Source organism: Mirounga leonina, unplaced genomic scaffold, assembly GCF_011800145.1.
Source record: "Mirounga leonina isolate KUSES-001 unplaced genomic scaffold, KU_Mleo_1.0 Mir_260, whole genome shotgun sequence".
NCBI classification, from domain to species: Eukaryota; Metazoa; Chordata; class Mammalia; order Carnivora; family Phocidae; genus Mirounga; species Mirounga leonina.
Window position 1 is genome coordinate 66,282 of NW_023270642.1, and position 23,190 is coordinate 89,471.

The following is a 23,190-nucleotide window of genomic DNA, read 5'->3' on the forward strand; positions in this document are numbered from 1 at the left end:
TGTGTGTCAAATATATTGAAATAAAAAAAAAGGAAGTAACTATGTAGTTAAATAAAAAATACAAAAAATAATGTATTTTTGGTTTTTGAATACTTTTTTCAATACAATATAAAGCATAAAACATAAGTAATTATAAGTCTATGTTAATGAGCACACAATGTATAAAGTTCTAATTTATGACAGAAAGGGAGGATGAAACTGTATAGGAACAGAGATGTGTCATTTTGAAGTTAAATTAGCAGCAATTCAAACTATACTATCAAAGGTTCATGATATTCATTGTAACCCTAAGGTAACTACTAATAAATAATTTAAAAATATATAAAAAGGGAAATGAGAAAGGAATCAAAAGAGTATGCTACAAAAAGTTAAACCAAACAAAAGGAATTAATAGAGGAAATGAGTTGGTTTTTTTTTTTTTTTAAGATTTTATTTATTTATTTGAGAGAGAGAGAATGAGAGACAGAGAGCATGAGAGGGAGGAGGGTCAGAGGGAGAAGCAGACTCCCCGCCAAGCAGGGAGCCCAATGCGGGACTCGATCCCGGGACTCCAGGATCATGACCTGAGCCGAAGGCAGTCGCTTAACCAACTGAGCCCCACCCAGGCGCCCGAGGAAATGAGTTTTTATTTTATTTCATTTTTTTATTTTTTTAAAGATTTTATTTATTTATTTGAGAGAGAGAGAATGAAAGACAGAGAGCATGAGAGGGGGGAGGGTCAGAGGGAGAAGCAGACTCCCTGCCCAGCAGAGAGCCTGATGCGGGACTCAATCCCGGGACTCCAGGATCATGACCTGAGCTGAAGGCAGTCGCTTAACCAACTGAGCCACCCAGGCACCCGAGGAAATGAGTTTTTAAAATAGTTTTAAATAGTTTTAATAGTTTTAAAATAGTATGATCTATAGAAAAATAACAAATTGGCAGAAATAAATCATTCCAGGGAGGTAGTTACATTAAATATAGGGTAAGGTGAGCCTGGGTGGCTCAGTCAGTTAAGTGTCTGTCTGCCTTCAGCTCAGGTCATGATCCCAGGGTCCTGGAGCCCCACATCAGGCTCCCTGCTCAGCAGGGAGTCTGCTTCTCCCTCTCTCTCTGCCCTTCCCCCGCACTCATGCTCTCTCTTAAATAAATAAATCAAATCTTTAAAAATAAATAAATATAGATTAAATATAGATTAAATTATATATATTAATATAATATAAATTAAATAAATATAGATTAAATTCTTCAATCAAAACCAGAGACTGGCATTTCTAAATTTAGTTTGTTTGAGGAATCTCCATACTGTTTTCCACAACAGTTGCATCAGCTTACATTCCCACCAACAGTATACAAGAGTTCCCTTTTCTCTACATCCTTGCCTACATTTGTAGTTACTTATCTTTTTGGTACTAGCCATTCTGATAGCTGAGGTGATATGTCATTGTGCTTTTGATTTGCATTTCCCTGATAATGTTGAGCATCTTTACATGTATCTATTGGCTATCTATATGTCTTCTTTGGAAAAATGTCTCTTCAAGTCCTCTGCCCATTTTTTAATTGGATTGTGTTTTTATTTCTTTTCTTTTTTTGGTTTTGAGTTATGTAGTTCTTTGTATATTTTGGATGTTAGCCCCTTATGAGATACATCATTTGCAAGTATCTTCTCGCATTCAGTATATTGCTTTTTTGTTTTGTTGGTGGTTCATTTACTATGCAAAAGCTTTTTATTTTGATGTAATCCTAATAGTTTATTTTGCTTTTGTTTCTCTTTCCTTAGGAGACCTAGCCAGAAAAAAGTTGCTATGGTCAGTGTGAAAAAAAAAAAAATAGTGTCTGTGTGCTCTTCTAGGATTTTTATGGTTTCAGGTCTCACATTTAGGTATTTAATCCATTTTTAGTTTATTTTTATGTATGGTATAGAATGGTCCAGGTTCATCCTTTTGCATATAGCTGTCCAGTTTTCCTAGCACCATTTATCAAAGGGAGTGTTTTTTCCCCATTGTATATTTTTGCCTTCTTTGTTGTAGATTAACTGACTATACAAGCATGGGTTTATTTCTGGATTTTCTATTTTGTTCTATTGATCTATGAGTCTATTTTTGTGCCAGTACCATACTGTTTTCATTATTACAGCTTTGTAGTATATCTTGAAATCTGGAATTCTGCTACCTCCAGCTTTGTTTTTCTTTTTCAAGATTGCTTTGGCTATTTGGGGTCTTTGTGGTTCCATACAAATTTTAGGACCGTTTGTTCTAGTTCTGTGAAAATGCCATTGCTATTTTGATAGGGACTGCATTAAAGCTGTAGATTGCCTTGGGTAATATGGACATTTTAACAGTATTCTTTCAATCCGTGAGCATGGAATATCTTTCCATTTGTGTTATCTTCCACTTATTTCATCAGTGTTTTATGGTTTTCAGAGTACAGGTCTTTCACCACCTTTGTTATATTTATCCCTAGGTATTTAATTTCTTTTGGTGTAATTGTAAATAGAATTGTTCTCTTAATTTCTCCTTCTCCTATCTTGCTAGAAATGCAACAGATTTCTGAATATTAATTTTATATTCTGCAATGTTACTGAATTCATTTATTATTTCTAATAGTTCTACTAGTTCAGGGTTTTCTATATATAGTATTAGGCCATTTGCAAATAACAACAGTTTAACTTCTTCCTTACCAATATGGATGCTTTTTATTTATTTTTCTTGCCTGAATGGTGTAGCTAGGACTTCTAGTACTATGTTGAATTAATTAATAGTGGTGAGAGTAGACATCCTGTCTTATTCCTGACCTTAGGGGGAAAGCTCTATTTTTTTTCCCCATTGGATATGATGTTAGCTGTGTGTTTTTTTAATATGGCTTTTGTTATGTTGATGTATGTTTCTGCTAAACCCACTTTCTTGAGAATTTTTATCAAGAATGGCTGTTGAATTATGTCAAATGCTGTTTCTGCATTTATTGAGATGATCATATGATTTTTAATCTTTTTTGTTGATATGATGTATCACATTGATTTGTGAATATTAAACCATCCTTGCCCCCTCAGGATAAATCTCTCTTTTTTAAAAAAAGATTTTATTTATTTGAGAGACAGAGAGAGCACACATGAGTGGGGGAGGGGCAGAGAGCAAGGGAGAGGGACAAGCATACTCCCTGCTGAGCAAGGAGCCTAACACTGGGCTTGATCCCAGGACCCTGAGATCATGACCTGAGCCAAAGTCAGACACTTAACCATCTGAGCCACCGAGGCGCCCCAGAATAAATCCCTCTTGATCGTAGTGAATGATCCTTTTAATGTATTGTTGAACGTGGTTTGCCTATATTTTGTTAAGGATTTTTACATCTATGTTCATCAATGGTATTGGCCTATAGTTTTCTTTTTTTGTGGTGTCTTTGTCTGATTTTGGTATTAGGGTAATGCTGGCCTTGTACAATGAATTTGGAAACTTTCCTTTTTCTTCTGATTTTTTGGAATAGTTTGAGAATAGGTAGTAACTCTTCTTTAAATGGGTGTCAGAATTCACCTATGAATCCATCTGGTCCTGGACTTTTATTTTTGGGAAGTTTTTGATTACCAATTCAATTTCATTAGTAGTAATTGGTCTTCAGATTTTCTGTCTCTTCCTGATTCAGTTTTAGAAGATTGTATATTTCTAGGATTTTATTCATTTCTTCTAGGTTGTCCAGTTTGCTGACATATAATTTTTCATAGTATTCTCTTATTTTCTGTTCTATTTCTGTGGTGTAAGTTGATTCTTCTCTTTTCTTTCTGAATTTATTTATTTGAGTTTTTTTCTTTTCTTCCTTGATGAATTTGGCTAAGGGTTATCAATTGTGTTTATCTTAATAGAGAGATACATAGCAACACAGGCCTACCTCAAGAAACAAGAGAAAGTTCAAATAAGCAATCTAACCTGACACCTAAATGAACCAGAAAAAGAACAAAGCCCAAGGTTAATAGAAGGAAGAAAAGCTAATAAAGATCAGAACACAAAAAAATAAAAAGACTTTTAATAAAGTAAAAGATCAAGAGCTGGTTCTTTAAAAAGATAAACAAAAGATCCAGGCTCCTTGAATGCTGGATTGGAAACCAGAAGTCTATTTATTTTGAAAGTCTGTATTCCTTGATTAAATATTTTGTCTCTCAGGCCTCTGTTCCTGTTGCTTGTGGTCAGCTGGTGGATTTGAGAAAGATTTCCTTAAATGCCTTGAGTCACACAAAAAATAAATAAATAAAGAAGAAAAGGAGAAAAAAATTTTCCTGTTCCTTTAAGATTGGCTCTGTGTTGGGGCACTCCTTCAAAGCTTAGCCAGGCTGTTTACAAATCTTGAGTTAGCCTTCATTTTCTGCTTGCTCTGAGATAAAGATAAGCCAAAGGTGGAAGTTTAATGTTCATTCAGATATTTTTCTGAGCATGAGTCTTGGCCTGGGCAAGTGCATGGCTTACTAGATTCCCCCTTATATATGGGATCTTTTCAAAATCCCTAGTTTCCAAAGTAACTCTTTACCCAGCTTTTTCTTTTAGGCTGTTGACATGTATATTATTTGTCACAAAGGCAATCTTTTTCTCAGGGAGCTGTAGCTTGTTTATTTGCCTTTCAATGTTGAGGAATGCCCTCTACTTAGCTGGGTTTTTGTTCTTTTGTTTTTGTTTTGCTTTGTTTGTTTTTTGCCTTGAGAGAGTTTTGAGCTAGATGAAACAAAGGCAAAAGCTGCCAGTCCTTCAGGACTTCTCTCGGCTTCAGTGACACAATATGCCTATCTGGAATTTTGGTTACAGGTTATTATTTCACTTTAAAAAATATTATGCCATCTTCTCATTAGGAAGTCTTTTATGACAGTGGCATTGAGTGCCAGCCCCATTAGCCACAATTCTTTTTAAGAGTGGGGTATTTACTCAGATGGCTAACAGACACATGAAAAAATGCTCAACATCACTTATCATCAGGGAAATACAAATTAAAACTACAATGAATATCACCTCACACCTGTCAGAATGGCTAAAATTAACAACACAGGAAACAACAGATGTTGGTGAGGATGTGGAGAAAGGAGAACCCTCTTACACTGTTGGTGGGAATGCAGACTGGTGCAGCCTCTCTGCAAAACAGTATGGAAGTTCATCAGAAAGTTAAAAATAAAACTACCCTACGATCTAACAATTGCACTACTTGGTATTTATTCAAAGAATAAAAAAATATTAATCCAAAGTGGGGGAGACATGTACCCTGATGTTTATGTTACAGCAGCATTATCAACAATAGCCAAATTATGGAAAGAGCCCAAATATCCATTTACTGATGAATGCATAAAGAAGTCGTGGTATATATACACAATGGGATGTTACTCCGTCATTAAAAATAGTGAAATCTTGTCATTTGCAGCAACGTGGATGGAGCTAGAGTGTATTATGCTAAGTGAAATAAGTGAGTCAGAGAAAGACAAATACCGTATGATTTTACTCATATGTGGAATTTAAGAAATGAAACAGATGAACATAGGGGAAAAAAGAGGTAAACCTTAAAACAGATTCTTTTTTTTTTTTTTTAAAGATTTTTATTTATTTATTCATGAGAGACAGAGAGAGAGAGAGGCAGAGGGAGAAGCAGGCTCCCAAGGAGCAGAGAGCCCGATGCGGGACTCGATCCCAGGACCCTGGGATCATGACCTGAGCCGAAGGCAGACACTCAACCATCTGAGCCACCCAGGCGCCCTTAAAGCAGATTCTTAACTGTAGAGAACAAACTGAGGGTTACTGGAGGGGCGGTGGGCGGGGGATGGGTTAAATGGGTGATGGGTATTAAGGAGGGCACTTGTGATGAGCACTGGGTGTTATATGTTCGTGATGAATCACTGAATTCTACTCATGAAACTAATATCACCCTATATGCTAACTGATTGGAATTTAAATAAAAAGTTGAAACAATAAGAGGAGGGTATTTATTGGTTACTTTGCCTATAGTTTTTTCATGTGTTTACTTTTCTAAGAATAAATTTTGTTTTTGTTTGCTAGGTTAGAATGTGTGGTGAAAACATTTCTGAGCCTTTGAATTTCTGAAAATAGTTTTATCTTGGCTTCACACTTACATGATAATATCTTTAAAATTAGAGTTGGAAGTTTAATATTTTCCTGGGGAACTTTATATATATTCTTCCATATTTTCATAGAATTTTCTCTTTCTATTTAGTGTTTGCCTAAAATTGATTTTCTCAGTTCTGGTCTGTTTCCACTTTTATCAGTAATGTTCTAGATTTAACATTACTAGTGCTCACTTCAGCAGCACATATACTAGATTTAACATTACTAGAACTGATGTCTCAGTAGTTGAGGAAGCCTTTGTTCTCCAGGCTTTTAGTAGTTTAGTTGTTGAACTCTGGCTCTAATGAGTGGATGAATTGATATATGATGGTTTCCCATCATCTTCTGAGATAGGAAAAGAGGTTTTGAGAACCTTAGAATCTCTTTTGATAGTGGGAAGAATGAGTTTATTACAAGGTAGTATGCCTCAGTGAACATTAGTTTCTAAATCCTTATGTAGCTGAAAATATTTTCCTTCAGACTTGGATATTTATTTACTTTGGTATGTTTTCTTGATGATCTCAGCCCTTTTTGCTTAGATTTCTGATTTCTTATCACTTAGCACAGTGATTCTCAAACTTTAGCGTGCAGTGGAATCAATTGGAGGGCTAGTTAAAATACAAATTGCTGGCCCTACTCCCAGAGTTTTTGATTCCGTTGACTGGGGTAGGGCCTAGGAATTTACATTGCCAATGAATATCTTTGTTTGGGTGATGCTGATGCTTTTGATTGTGGGACCACAATTTTTGAACTATTGATTTAGAGTTAGTGTGACAGAAGAGGAATTTTAGACTAGCCTGATTTTTTAGTTAAGTAACTTTTTTTTTACTGCCTGAATGAATGTAGTAATATTTTTCTTTACCAAAGTGATTAAAAACTCTTATCTGGATATGATAGAATGGGCTTTTATTTTGTGTGGCAAACATAATCATTTTAACATTACATTTTCTAAGTGTTAAATATTGGTATTTTGGATTGTATGATTCATTTTGGATATTCAGTTTCTGTCACAATCTCCCAAACCTGTTCCTTGCATTTTCAGTCAAAAATATCAAGTAGTGGGGTGCCTGGGTGGCTCAGTTGGTTAAGCGACTGCCTTCAGTTCAGGTCATGATCCTGGAGTCCCGGGATCGAGTCCCGCATCAGGCTCCCTGCTCGTCAGGGAGCCTGCTTCTCCCTCTGACCCTCCCCCCTCTCATGTACTCACTCTCTCTCATTCTCTCTCTCTCAAATAAATAAATAAAAAATCTTTAAAAAAAATATGAAGTAGTAGTATAATATTTTATATCTTGATTTTTAGGCCCGTTATCAGAGCAAAGTCCTATTGAAGAGATAATGTTCTTATGATAATGCTTTTCATTACTATATTCTCTGCTATATGAAAAAAATCTCTTCCAAGAGGAATCTTAATTTTTTCCTTATCTGTATTAAGAAAATATATGAAATCATATATGTGAATTATTTTGGGGTATCCTAATATAGATCTATAAAGGTGGAAATTTTTCTAGAATTGTCTATGCAAGATATACTAAAAACTATATCTGTAATTATAAACATTATGATTTTGGATTATAGAGTTATAGTTGTAATTTGTGCATTTTTCTGATTGAGAATTATAGAGACTTATTACATCATACACTGTGAAGAATTTTTTAAATGTTTTAATTAAAACTTTATTTTCCAGATTTTGGAATCTCTTTTTAAGGTATGTTCAATATATTGCAGTTTAAACCTACTAACATTTAATACAGAAATACATATTAATGAAGAAGAGGTTTCTAAGTTTTGAGGAAGTAAAAAGAATTCCCAAACTTGCTACTATACATATTTAAAAATGTTATGTTTGAGTTGTATGTTGCATTAGGCCCATTCTGAACCCTAGGATAATGATGTTTGGTTCAGGGCTAACATTTGATAGATGAAGACACAACACACACACACACACACACACACATACACACACACAAATGCACTCATGTATCTATATGTTTGAATAACTTGACAATAAGTATTCCTTTTTTTTTTAAAGTGGTTTCAGCGACAGGTCAATCAGATGGAAGAGGTAAGTATAACATTTCTTAATTGTGAATTAAATTGATATTAAAATTTTGAATAATCATTGTTTATAATCTTTTCATTTAGATAGAGAAGGAATAAATGGGTAGAACAAAATGTTTCTCAGTGATTACACACTACATTCCTGCATGTATCTGGAATTCTCTGAGTTTGACACATTGTTTCTCCTAAAATTAAATTATTCTTTCCTAATTTACATAGAAGAGTAAGTGACAAGACAAAACTTATCAATTTAAACATTTCTCCTGTATTTAAAAAAGCATGTATAGGGGTGCCTGGGTGGCTCAGTCGTTAAGCGTCTGCCTTCCGCTCAGGTCATGATCCCCGGTCCTGGGATCGAGCCCCGCATTGGGCTCCCTGCTCTGTGGGAAGCCTGCTTCTCCCTGTCCCACTCCCCCTGCTTGTGTTCCCTCTCTCGCTGTGTCTGTCTCTGTCAAATAAAGAAATAAAATCTTTAAAAAAAAATTAAAAAAAATTAAAAAGCATGTATAATATAATCTACTTACTTATAAAATTATATATTGGTTTTCTTTAAACTTAATGTTATTTTAATGATTTCTTTTTTGTACTTTAGATTTTCAGATGTTTTATGACCATTTTGAAAGCTAGTGGTCTCTAACCTTAAGGGTTTTTAATTCTATTTTGGGAAAGACTTTATGCTGTTAATATAGCAGAATGATTTCTAGGGTAGCCTCAGTGATTTATAGAATGATTCTTGTTCTCCCTTGGTTATACTTATGGTTTAGTCCAATTAAACACTCTTGAATCCCAGGTACTTTAAATTAAATAGGTTCATTTATTTGGGATGTAAAATTAAAAAGTAAAGATAGAAATTGTAACTATCTCCTAGTACCCTCTTATTATTTTACCTTTGGCTCCAGAGTAGACTTTTATGGACTGTATACTATTTGCTTTAGGATAGATATGGTTGACATTGGAAGAGTGTTAAGTAGTTCTTCTTTGACTATGGTAGATTGATCATTATCTTTCCACAGATGGAGAACTGAGGTGAAGTCCACTGTTCTCCCCTCTTGTAAAATGCATACTTTGCAGCTTGAACAGTCTAGCTTGCCTTCTGCCTTCTTACTTTCATCTACCAACTTCTTTTTATTCTATTTTATTCATGGATTTGTCTCACTTTCCTCTTTTTATTCTTAGTCCTGTCAGTGTGAAGACCCACCCCAAATCCTAGCTTCTCAGTTCCTTGACTCATCTCCCCAGAACTAGTGTCTTTCTTTACCTTTGACCCTCACTTCCTGTCATACTCTAGACCTTATCATTAACCAAATTGCTCTATTTTAAAAATCACTAATTCAGGCAACTTATTCTTGAGCTACAAATTTCTATCTTATCAGTTATTATTTAAATACTATTCTGGCCACTCTTTGACTTTATCAAGACCACTAGTGCATTCATTTCTTAACCTTCCTGTAGGTTTTTTACTCATTTTTCTTTTAAGCTTGGAGAATATGTACTTAATAACAGTGAATTTCTTAACTTCCTACTCTCCTTTACCTCTTGCTTTTTTCATTGCACACATTTAACAAAATTTAACCTTGAATAAATGCAATTATTTACTCTTTGGGCCTTTAGCTTAGCTGTGAAACACTGATGAAGTGACACAGTTATTCAGACATAATTATTCCAAATACTGCCTGGCAATTCCTTTGTATTTCCAAAATGAATTTCAATCCTTTTCATCTATCATCTCAAACCCACATTCCCTCTGTCCCATTTTCATTTTCACTGTCAGCCAGTCACTTAAAATGCTTGAAAATACAAGCCATCAGCTAGAACTCCTTCATTTTCTGCTATCAAATAAAAATTTATTTATATCCATGCTCATTCTATACTCCTTTCCTTTGTTAAACAGATATTATTCCTCTTCCTACATAAAACTCATTCTTTTACTTGTTTTGGATCTTAAGAAATTTGATTAATCATTCTTGTATATTAAACTTTTCCTAATAAATTGTGTCATTCCTTTCAGGTTTTAAATATGCTCATATCTTTCTCATTTGATGCCACAATCCCTACAGTTACAGGCCTGTTTCTCTTTTGCCGTTCATAATCAACTTTTAAAAACTATTTTGTATGCAAATCACGAGGAAAATAGTTGTTAGATTATTGTTGGAGAATAAAGGCAAAACCCAAGATTTATAAAAGAAAGGAGAGAAGGGGCACCTGGGTGGCTCAGTTCATTAAGTGTCTGCCTTCAGCTCAGGTGATGATCTCAAGGTTCTGGGATCCAACCCTTGTCCGGCTCCCCACTCAGCAGGGAACCTGCTTCTCCCTCTCCCTCTGCCCCTCTCCTTGCTCCTGTTCTCTCTCTCAAATAAATAAATAAATAAATAAATAAATAAATAAATAAATAAAATCTTTTAAAAAAATTTTTAAAAAGGAGAGAAAAGCCTTGCAGACAGTTTAGGAACAATGAAACTAGTTGAGTTTTTTTTTTTTTTTTTTTTTTTTATAAAAACTGGCACTTAGTGAGGAGGTTAATCTGGGCCAACTAGGGCTATCAAAACAATTGGAATTGTCTATGGATTTTCTATAAAAATTTAACAGTTCAGCTAAGGGCTATACTTTACTGGTTCAGAACTAATTTTTTTTGATATCAATTTATTGTATATACTCTTCTTACTTCCAAAGCATTCTCAGCCTACCCAGACCGGATTCTCTCTCCATAACAAAGAAAACATTCTGTATGGTTCTCTGCAATTTTTATACTGTGAAATTCAATAGGCAATTTTCTTTACCTCAGCCATAGTTGACACTGTTGATCATTTCCTCATTTTTAAAACACTATTTCTTTGGCTTTTGTGAATTACACTTTCCTGGCTATTGTCTTACCCCTTTAGCTGTTTACTTTGTAGAGTCACCTTCCTTTTCTAACCAGTAAATATTGGAGTGCTTCGAGATTTCATTCTGTGCCTTCCTTTTTTTTCTTTACTCTGAACTTCTCCCCCTAGGCAACCTCAACCAGTTTTTCTATTTAAGTATTACCTTTATACTGATAATTTAGAAATATACACCTCTTGCTCAAAACTGTCCTCTGAACTCCTCTAGACTATTTCACCTCAAGCCCAAAGAGTCAAAGCCAAGAATTTTTTACCCCTAAACTTATACCTCCTCCAGTATTCCCTATCTCAGTGAATGGTAGTAGTATTTATCCATTTGGGTAAACCAGAAGTGTGGTGATTTACCTTGACAACTCAATTTCCTAATATTCAGTACATTCCTGAGTCCTTTTGATTTTATAACCTAAATAGCTGTCATATGTGTCTATTTTTCTCTGTATCTACTCTGTATCTATTCTCTTAGTGCCAGTTACCATAATTTCTGGTATTCCTGACATACTGATTTATGCATTCATGTTCATCAAGAGGAATCTTCAGTATACAACTAAACTTCTGATCTGGAATTCTAAATTTTTTAGTTTTTATATCCATAATTAATTCTTTTGAATAATCACTTAATTTGGTGTATCAGATACATTGCCAAAATGTATTATCTTCTGCCTTTTGATGAGTGTTTCTTAAAATATATTTGATGGATTATGTTTAAATATCACCCAAGATACCTGTTACAAATGCACATTTCAGAACTCCAAGTCAGACTTACTGAATTAAAGTTTTCTTGTGTGTATATAGGTTAGGAATCCACTTTTTAATAGGATTTTTAGAGGATTATTATGTACACTAACATTTGACAATTGTGGAATAATCTCATATCTATTGCTGACACATTTTATTGTTAGCACATGCTGGTTTATATGCTTGTGGTCTTGTTGCATTAACAAGATACATGTGGAAGCCTTCATAATGTATGGTGAGCCATAGCAGAGAAATGTAGGATAAGCATGTAGCCTATGAGCTTCAGAGTTGTTCTGCTGGAACCTGTGCCCAGTATTTCTCTTTGATGAAATCTTATAGCCTATAAAATCATTGTCTATTCCATATTCCTTTAGTTCTGTGACATCATCTCTTCTCCCAGAAAGGACTTAAGTTTAAATTGAATTCCTAATGGGAAATATAATGTATCACTTAGGGACTGATCAAAAGATAAAAACTACACAGTAATCTGAATAGGAAAAGTTTAATATAAAGAATTATTATAACAGGAGAATAAGTGATAAAGACAACTCTAAAGAATACAGGATAGAAAGTATAAAGAGCAGCCTCTAATGATGGGATGGAAGCATAGTACTTAAGGAAGGAACAAATCTTTTTTTTTTTTTATTCTTATGTTAATCCCCATACATTACATCATTAGTTTTAGATGAATTGTTCCATGATTCATTGTTTGTGCACAACACCCAGTGCTCCATGCAGAATGTGCCCTCCTCAATACCCACCACCAGGCTGACCCATCCTCCCACCCCCCTCCCCTCTAGAGCCCTGTTTGTTTTTCAGAGTCCATCGTCTCTCATGGTTCGTCTACCCCTCCGATTTCCCCCGCTTCATTCTTCCCCTCCCGCTACCTTCTTCTTCTTCTTTTTTTTTTTCTTAACATATATTGCATTATTTGTTTCAGAGGTACAGATCTGAGATTCAACAGTCTTGCACAATTCACAGCGCTTACCAGAGCACATACCCTCCCCAGTGTCTATCACCCAGTCACCCCATCCCTCCACCCCACCCCCCACTCCAACAACCCTCAGTTTGATTCCTGCGATTAAGAATTCCTCATATCAGTGAGATCATATGATACATGTCTTTCTCTTTTTGACTTATTTCACTCAACATAATACCCTCCAGTTCCATCCACGTCATTGCAAATGGCAAGATCTCATTCCTTTTGATGGCTGCATAATATTCCATTGTATATATATACCACTTCTTCTTTATCCAGTCATCTGTCGATGGACATCTTGGCTCTTTCCACAGTTTGGCTATTGTGGACATTGCTGCTATAAACATCGGGGTGCACGTACCCCTTCGGATCCCTACTTTTGTATCTTTGGGGTAAATACCCAGTAGTGCAATTGCTGGATCATATGGTAGCTCTATTTTCAACTTTTTGAGGAACCTCCATACAGTTTTCCAGAGTGGCTGCACCAGCTTGCATTCCCACCAACAGTGTAGGAGGGTTCCCCTTTCTCCGCATCCCCGCCAACATCTGTCGTTTCCTGACTTGTTAATTTTAGCCATTCTGACTGGTGTGAGGTGGTATCTCATTGAGGTTTTGATTTGGATTTCCCTGATGCTGAGCGATATTGAGCACTTTTTCATGTGTCTGTTGGCCATTTGGATGTCTTCTTTGGAAAAATGTCTGTTCATGTCTTCTGCCCATTTCTTGATTGGATTCTTTGTTCTTTGGGTGTTGAGTTTGATGAGTTCTTTATAAATTTTGGATACTAGCCCTTTATCTGATATGTCATTTGCAAATATCTTCTCCCATTCTGTCGGTTGTCTTTTGGTTTTGTTGACTGTTTCCTTTGCTGTGCAAAAGCTTTTTATCTTGATGAAGTCCCAATAGTTCATTTTTGCCCTTGCTTCCCTTGCCTTTGGCGATGTTTCTAGGAAGAAGTTGCTTCGGCTGAGGTCAAAGAGGTTGCTGCCTGTGTTCTCCTTTAGGATTTTGATGGACTCCTGTCTCACATTGAGGTCTTTCAACCATTTGGAGTCTATTTTTGTGTGTGGTGTAAGGAAATGGTCCAGTTTCATTCTTCTGCATGTGGCTATCCAATTTTCCCAACACCATTTGTTGAAGAGACTGTCTTTGTTCCATTGGACATTCTTTCCTGCTTTGTCAAAGATGAGTTGACCATAGAGTTGAGGGTCCATTTCTGGGCTCTCTATTCTGTTCCACTGATCTATGTGTCTGTTTTTGTGCCAGTACCATGCCGTCTTGATGATGACAGCTTTGTAATAGAGCTTGAAGTCCGGAATTGTGATGCCGCCGGCTCTGCTTTTCTTTTTCAATATTCCTCTGGCTATGCGGGGTCTTTTCTGGTTCCATACAAATTTTAGGATTATTTGTTCCATTTCTTTGAAAAAAGTGGATGGTATTTTGATGGGGATTGCATTGAATGTGTAGATTGCTCTAGGTAGCATTGACATCTTCACAATATTTGTTCTTCCAATCCATGAGCATGGAATGTTTTTCCATTTCTTTGTGTCTTCCTCAATTTCTTTCATGAATATTTTATAGTTTTCTGAGTATAGATCCTTTGTCTCTTTGGTTAGATTTATTCCTAGGTATCTTATGGTTTTGGGTGCAATTGTAAATGGGATGGACTCCTTAATTTCTCTTTCTTCTGTCTTGTTGGTGTATAGGAAAGCCACTGACTTCTGTGCATTGATTTTATATCCTGCCACTTTACTGAATTCCTGTATGAGTTCTAGCCGTTTTGGGGTGGAGTCTTTTGGGTTTTCCACATAAAGTATCATATCATCTGCAAAGAGTGAGAGTTTGACTTCTTCTTTGCCAATTTGGATGCCTTTGATTTCTTTTTGTTGTCTGATTGCTGTGGCTAGGACTTCCAATACTATGTTGAATAGCAGTGGTGATAGTGGACATCCCTGCCGCGTTCCTGACCTTAGGGGGAAAGCTCTCAGTTTTTCCCCATTGAGAATAATATTTGCTGTAGGTTTTTCATAGATGGCTTTTATGATATTGAGGTATGTACCCCCTATCCCTATACTCTGAAGAGTTTTGATCAAGAAAGGATGCTGTACTTTGTCAAATGCTTTTTCTGCATCTATTGAGAGGATCATATGATTCTTGTTCTTTCTTTTGTTAATGTATTGTATCAGATTGATTGATTTGCGGATGTTGAACCAACCTTGGAGCCCAGGGATAAATAAGGAAGGAACAAATCTTAATACCCCTCTCCTTACCCTCTTCCTCACCCAGGGCTAAGGTCTGCACCCATGAAGAAGGAGCAGCTGTCATCACTGAGTGGCAGAGAAGTTTGCTGGGGTGCCATGCTGGTGGGAACTGGGATTTACTGGGAAGATGCCCATGATGGCAGTACATTGGGAAGCCGTCCTCTGTGGTGCTGGGAAAAGCCATCTTCCAGGGAGGTACTATACCTCTTGATGCCTACAAGGGTGGTATGCTAGAAAGCTTCCCAGAGGGAGGTTCTGCACTGGTAGATTTTGCTAAGAAGTTCTGGGAGAAGCTGCCCAAGGGAATGAGTCATGCCAGGGACCTTGTGAGGAAGACACCTATGGGGGTGGTGCTGTTGAAACTTTCTGGAGTGTGCTCTACTAGGTATATTATGCAGTGTCCTCGGATTAAGCAGAAAGAGATAACAGAGTTAGGAAGAAAGCTGCTTCTTTCTGTAGTGGCTAGGACCTTCTATCAATAAAGTTTAGCATGATACCTGTCAAGAGAGAAATGTTCCACTGTTATAAGCAGGACAATGAAGAATGGATTTTTAGATGAGAGGCAATAAATTGATAACTGGCTACATCACTTTTAGACTCCATTTATGATTTGGCAATATATCTGATATACCAAATTATGTCCTCTTTTTGGCATCACGCCTTTGTCCATAGAGTTCCCATACATCTCCTATTTCCCTTCCACCTGTTCTGCATCCCTCAATTTCAGACTTCTAGTTCATTGCCCAGTATATACTTCCTGCTATTATATCCTAATTCCATTTCAAGTAGGCATTACTAAAATGAAGTCTCTTTTAAATCCCATTGCTAGAATTTCTCTTTGCTAGGTTTTAGGCCTATGTCTTGACGACTACTTCTTCTTCTTCTTCTTTTTTTTTTTTAGCTTCCATTCCCATCATTAGGGTTGGAAGTGTATATATACAAAAGTAGATCTCTGCTGTTTTGTAAAAAAAAAATTTTTTTTTTTTTTTTTTGTCTCAATTGCTACTCTGCTTGTTTATGTCTCCACATATTGGCTATTTCTGTGTTTCTTTCATTGTGCCTTTTTTTTTTTTTTTTTTTTTTTTTTGTTAGTGGGGAGGCACTCATCTTGCTCAGCTTTCTTTAAACAGACTTAATACCTAGGATATCAGTTATGGTCTATCATATTATTCTGTGTATCTTACTGATTCTCCTGATTGCTCATTATTCTGTAGCTTGGTCTATTCTAAAAGTCTTGAGATGCCCAAATGGGTCTCAGTTTTTCCCAGACAGACCAAGGAATGCCAGTTTCATAGACTTTTATATATTAACTTCTGAGAGTTACTAGTAGAAGGTATTGCTTTTGAGAGCAAATTACTGTCTTTCCATATTTATCATAGGTAAGACTGATCCTGTTTCAATTATTATTGAACTTGCTTAAAATTCTTATATATTTAGATATTAAACAGAAGATTGGATTGAGTTTTGACATGTAAAAGTCAACACTTAGCTGTAATTCTGTTGCTAGGTAATTACTTGTAAAATTATATTTATAAAATATCAGTATTTGATTATAGCTATAGATAAGAGTATTATAAAAATTATTTAAATATGGTAAATGATGAAATTTCTTTGAGGTATAGGAGCAAAATGGGTATTTCCTAAGTAACTGGCTAATGTTATCATTTTAGATAAGTAAAGATCAAACTTTTTTAGAGGCAGAGTTTCCAGCACCTGACAGAAGAGCCACCTTAAACGTTGCGCAAGTAGTAGAGCAGGTGCAAGCACTAGAAGTACTGAAAAATCACCTTAAACAACAGTCTAAATACTCCTTGAGGACCTCATTGTCTAAAGCCAAGTAAGTAAAATATAAGAGTTAATAGAACTCAAAACAATGAATTGGTATATACTTAGTAATGCATGTAAGATAATGGTTCAGATATTATACTGCACATAGAGTTTCTAAATCAAATCAAATAGTCTAGTCAGCTTGCTCTTATTTGAAATTTTTAATAGTTTGAAATGGCACTGTCCAATCAGTAGTCACTAGTCACGTGTGGCTACTAAAATTAAAACTGAGTTCAATTTAATTAAAAAATCAATTCTGCTGTCACATGAGCCACATTTCAACTGCCTAGTAACCAATGTGGTGGTTGTTAGAAAGTTCTATTGGGCATGGCTGGCTTTGAATATCTGGGTTTAAAATCTTCTCTCAGTTTGATTATGTAGCTTCTATAATAAATAGGAAACTAGGATATAATTAAATAATTGTTTATGAACAGCATTTTTAAAAATTTCAAAGGGACAGGGATATGTTCCAAAGAATAATTTCCTATTTTTTAGTTGAGAAAAGCCTTTTTTTTTTGACAGATGGAAGATTCAAATTATGACTACAATGATACTCCTATTAACTGTTGACACTCACTTTTGATATTTGAGGTTTAGCTGCCTTAAAATTAAATAGATGAATAAATTATCATCACAGAATACCTTTCATGACTTTTATTCCACCTCACAGTTACTTTTTTTTTTTTTTGTGGTGAGATCACTCCAGATCCACTCTCTTAGCAAATTTCAAGTATACAACAGTATTGTTAACTGTAAACACTATGTTGTACATTAGATCTCTGATTTACTCAACTTTTGTTATTTTTTATTTAGTGATTATATAGTGATTCAACAGAATTGTTGATACATCACCCGGTGTTCATCACAACAGGTGCACACCTTAATCCCATCACCTCTTTCACCCAACCTCCCATCCTCCTCCCCTCTGGTAACCATCAGTTTGTTCTCTGTAATTAAGAATCTGTTTCTTAATTTGTCTCTCTCTTTTTTTCCACTTTTGCCTGTTTGTTTTGTTTCTTTAATCCACATGTAAGTGAAATCATATGGTATTTGTCTTTCTGCTAAGTGACTTATTTCAATTAGCATTATATTCTCTAGCTCCATCCATGTTATTGCAAATGGCAAGATCTCATTCTTTTTGGTGGCTGAGTAATATTCCATTGTGTATATGTACCACTTCTTCTTTATCCATTCATCAGTTGATGGATACTTGTGCTGCTTCCATAATTTGGTTATTGTAAATAATGCTCTATAAACATTGGTGTGTATGCTTTTGAATTTTTTTGATATTTTTGGGGGGTAAATATCCAGTAGTGGGATTACTGGATCATAGAATAGTTCTATTTTTAACTTTTTGATGAACCTCCATACTGTCTTCTACTATAGCTGCACCAGTTTGCATTCCCACCTACAGTGCAAGAGTGTTCCTTTTTTTCCACATCCTCACCAACAGCTGTTGTTCCTTGTGTTGTTACATTTAACCATTCTAACACGTGTGATATGATATCTCGCTGTAGTTTTGATTTGTATTTCCCTGATGCTGAGTGATGTTGAGCATGCTTTTATGTGTCTGTTGGCCATCTAGATGCCTTCTTTGGAAAAATGTCTGTTCTTGTCTTCTGCCCCTTTGTAAATTGGATTATTTGGGTTTTTTTTTCTGGTGTTGATTTGTATCAGTTCTTTATATATATTTTGGATACTAGCCCTTTATCAGATATGTCATTTGCAAATATCTTCTCCCATTCCATCTCTTGCCTTTTAGTTTTGTTGATTGTTTCCTTCGCTGTGCGGAAGCTTTTTGATGTAGTCCCAATAGTTGTTTTTGTTTCCCTTGCCTCAGCAGAGCTACCTAATAAGAAGTTGCTATGGCCAATGTCAGAGACATTACTGCCTATGTTCTCTTCTAGGATTTTTATGGTTTCAGGTCTCATGTATAGGTCTTTAATCCATTTTGAATTTATTTTGTGTATGCTTTACAAAAGTGGTCCATTTTCAATCATTTGCATGTTGCTCTGCAGTTTTCCCAACACCATTTGTTGAAGAGACTGACTTTTTCCCATTGGATATTCTTCCCTGCTTTGTTGAAGATTAATTGACCATATAACCATGGGTTCATTTCTGAGTTTTCTATTCTTTCCTATTGATCTATATGTCTATTTTTGTGCCAACATCTACTTTTTGATTACTGTAGCTTTGTAATATAACTTGAAGTGTGAATTGTGATACCCCCACCTTTGCTTTTCTTTTTCAAAATTGCTTTGGAAATTCAGGATCATTTCAGGATCATTCCACATAAATTTTAGGATTTTTTGTTCTGGCTCTGTGAAAAATGCTATTAGTGTTTTTTTAGGAATTGCATTAAATCTGTAGATTGCTTTGGGTAGTATAGACGTTTTAGCAATATTTGTTGTTCCAATCTATGGGCATGGGATGTCTTTCCATTTCTTTGTATTTTCAGTTTCTTCATTAGTGTTTCACAGTTTTCAGAGTATAGGTCTTTCACCTCTTTGGTTAGGTTTATTCTTAGTTATCTTGTTATTTTTGGTGCAATTGTAAATGGGAATGTTTTATTAAGTTCTTTTTCTGCTGCTTCATTATTAGGGTATAGAAGTGCAATAAATTTCTGCATAGTGATTTTGTATGCTGTGAGTTTACTGAATCAATTTATTAGTTCTAGCAGTTTTATTGGTGGAATCTTTAGGGTTTTCTATTTAGAGTATCATGTCATCTACTTGTCTACATGTCATTTACTTCTTCTCCAATTTTGATGCCTTTTATTTCTTTTTATTGTCTGATTGCTGTGGCTAGGTCTTCTAGTACTATGTTGAATAAAACTGGTGAGAATAGACATCCCTGTCTTGTTCCTGACCTTAGAGGGAAAACTCTCAGTTTTTCCCCATTGAGTATGATATTTGCTGTGGGTTTTTCATATATGACCTTTATTATGTTGAGGTATGATCCCTCTAAACCTACTTTGTTGAGGGCTTTTGTCATGAATGGATGTTGTACTTTGTCAAATGCTTTTTCCTCATCTATTGAAAGGATCATATGGTTTCTTTATCCTTTCTCTTACTGATGTCATGTATCGTGTTGACTGATTTGCAAATATTAAACCACCCATGCAACCCAGGAATAAATCCCACTTGATTGTAGTGAATGATTTTTTTTAATGTATTGTTGCATTTGGTTTGCTAGTATTTTGTTGAGGATTTTTGCTTCTGTGTTCATCAAAGATATTGGCCTGTAGTTCTCTTTTTTAGTGGTGTCTTTATCTAGTTTTGGTGTTAGGGTAATACTGGCATCATAGAATGGATTTGGAGGTTTTACTTCCTTTTTTTATTTTTTGGAATAGTTTGAGAAGAGTATGTATTAACTCTAAATGTTTGGTAGGATTCACCTATGAAGTTGTCTGGTCCTGGACTTTTGTTCTTTGGGAGTTTTGATTACTGATTCAATCTCCTTGCTGGTAATTGGTCTATTCAAATTTTCTATTTCTTCCTGCTTCAATTTTGGTAGTTTATATGTTTCTAGGAATTTATCCATTTCTTCTAGGTTGCCCAATTTGTTGGCATATAGTTTTTCATAATATTCTCTTACGGTTGTTGGTGTTTCTGTGGTGTTGGTTGCTATTTGTCCTCTTTCATTTGTAATTTTGTTTGGGTCCTTTCTCTTTGTTTTTTTGATGGGTCTGGCTAGAGACTCACAAATTTTATTTTTTCAAAGAACCAGCTCCTCTTGGTTTTATTTACCTGTTTTTTGTTTGGTTTTGGTTTTTTAGATTCTCTATCCTTTTTTTTTTTTCCCCAAGAGGCAGAGGGAGGATATTACTGAACTACATGACACCCAACTTCCCCAGGCCCCTTGAGTGTTGGGAGTCCTTCAGCCATGGGGCCCCAGCAGTGTCCCTTGCTCCTACAGTCACTCAGGACTCTAGCCAGTAGGGAGGGCTGGACTGACAGTGTCATGGGTGGGAGAGCAGGGTTCAGGGTGAGACTCAGAGTTGGGCACAGGATCCTGATAGGGTAGGGACGAGATCCATGGTCAAGGCTGGCCACAAGTCAGGATTGGCCTTGTGACGAGGCTTAGGGTCAGAAGATATGACAGAATTAGGAGTGAGGGTAGATTCAGAGCCAGAAACAGCTTTGGAGTGGGATTAGGGAGGGAGCCCTGCACAGAGTTAGGGTCAGGACCAAGGCCAGAGCTGGGTTCAGGGCTAAGGCCCAGGACAGAGGCAGGAAGAGAGAGCATCAGGACCCAGGAGGGAGACCTGCTCTGGCCTCAGCACTGAAGCAGGGTTGAGGCCCTGGCCTGTGGTGGCAGCTGCAGCTGCACCCTCAAACACCCACTTGTGCGTGGTGAGGCTGGAGGCTTGTCAGAAAGCCTTGCCACGGAGCTGACAGCGGTAGGGGGCACACCCCGGAATGCATATGCAGGTGCTGCAGCAGGGAGGAGCTCTCCCACCAAAGGCCTTGGAGAGTGGGGACAGGCATAGGACCGTTTGGTGGTGTGGATTGGCAAGTGATGCAGCAGGTTGGAGCTCTGGCCGAAGGCCTTGTGGCAGTGGGGACAGCGGTAGGGGCGCTCTGCCGTGTGTCCGTGTGTGTCCGTGTGTGTGTGTGTGTGTGTGCGCGCGTGCGCGCGCACGTGCCCGCGCCTGCGCTCGCGCGCGCGCCCCCAAGCATTGGTGTTGCCAAGGTGCTGAGCTCTGACCAAAGGCCTTGCCGCATTGCAGGCATGGGAATGGCCGCTCGCCGGTGTGCACTCGCAGGTGCTTCAACAGCACTGAGCCCTGCCTGAGCCCTTGGTGCACACTGGGCACTTGCACGCCCGAAGGCTGCTGTGCATGCGCAGGTGCTGCGCTAGCAGCAAGCCGCGCCGAACACCTTGACACACACCGGGCAGTGCTGTGGCTTCTTGGGGCTGTGGCCGCCGCACTGCTTCAGCCGTGTGGAGTGCCAACTGAAGGCTTTGCTGCAGATGGTGTTCGGGTCGGGCCACCGGCCAGTGTGGATGCCGTGGTGCTGTGCCAGCGCGGCACCGTGGCCGGACGACTTACTGCAAGTCAGGCAGCAGTCTGGCTTCTTGCCGCTGTGGGTGTGGCAGTGCTGGCTCAGTCCAGAGCAGCGGCAGAAGGCTGGACCATAATCCGGTCAGGAGAAGGGTTGGAGAGGGCTGGCAGGTGCAGGGAGCACCATGGGGCTAGTGCCAGGACCTTGGGTGTAGCAGTGAGCCTGAATGAGGGGGGGTGAGGTGTGGGGCTTTGGTGGGGCCGAGGTGCACACTGAGTCAAGAACCGGGGGAACAGGGCGCCTGATTGGCTCAATTGGTTAAGCATCTGACCTTGGCTTAGATCATAATTTCAGAGTCCTGGCATCAGCCCCGCTGGGGCTCCATGCATAGCAGGGGAGTCAGCTCTCCTCTCCCTCTCCCTGAATCCCTCCCCCTGCTCCTGCTTTCTCTGTCTTTCAAATAATTAAAATCTTAAAGAAAAAAAAAAGAACCAGAGGGACAGGGTTAATGATGTCCGGATCAAGGTGGAAACTTGAAGATATGGGGTCCAAATCTTGGAGATCCCAGTCACAGTCCTGAGATGGAGTGAGCTTCAGCATCAGGGTCTAGATCCTCAGAGAGAGACTCAAGTTTTGGTATCATTTAGTTCTGCTCTAATTTTTATTATTTCCTTCCTTCTGCTGATTTTGGGTTTTGTTGTTCTTTTTCTAGCTCCTGTAGATGTAAGGTTAGGTTGTTTATTTGAGATTTTTGTTGTTGTTGTTGAGGTTGGCCTTTATAAACTTGCCTCTTAGAACTGTTTCCGCAGTATCCCGAAGGTTTTGGACATGGTGCCTGCGAGTTCTTTTGTTCCTGGAGGGGTCTCTCTGTGAACACTGCCTGTCCGGGACATGGTGGGAGATGAGCATATAACCTCCCCGCTCTGTGCTCCAGGCACCCTTCAGATCACTGTTTCCATGCTGTATGTTCACAGGCTGTTTACCCTGCCTTTTCTCCAAGAGTAACCCCAGTGCCCTCCAGGGTCTCTCCCAGCCAAACCCATTGATCTTTAAAATTCCAGGCTTCAAGCCCCACTGGTTGCAAGAATTCAAGAAGTTCAGCCCCTCTTGCTTTTCAAGGCAATTGCTATTGGGATTCATCTTCCATGTGAGCTCTAGTCTGTCTCTTGCCCTTCTCTATGGCTGCAGCTCCCTACCCACCACAGGGCCATAATCCGTTTTTCTCCCAAACCATATCTCCTTACTTCCTACCTTCTTCGATGTGGCCTCTGCTCTACATTTAGCTATAGTTTGTTCCACCAGTCTTCTGGTTGATTTCTGGGGTATTTAGGATGATTTGATTGTTATCTAGTTGTATTCATGGGACCAGGTGAACCTAGG

General features: G+C 37.6%; 1 protein-coding gene across 1 annotated transcript in view; it reads left to right on the forward strand.

Annotated features, from left to right (window-relative positions):
- The window catches only part of CCDC7 (coiled-coil domain containing 7), a 175,613-nt gene that overhangs the window by 38,740 nt on the left and 113,683 nt on the right, over positions 1 to 23,190 (forward strand). Inside the window, exons 4-6 of the mRNA XM_035029523.1 lie at positions 7,747 to 7,767; positions 8,092 to 8,124; positions 16,645 to 16,811. Of these exons, the coding sequence (XP_034885414.1) occupies positions 7,747 to 7,767; positions 8,092 to 8,124; positions 16,645 to 16,811 (221 nt within the window). The remainder of the gene's footprint in view (positions 1 to 7,746; positions 7,768 to 8,091; positions 8,125 to 16,644; positions 16,812 to 23,190) is intronic.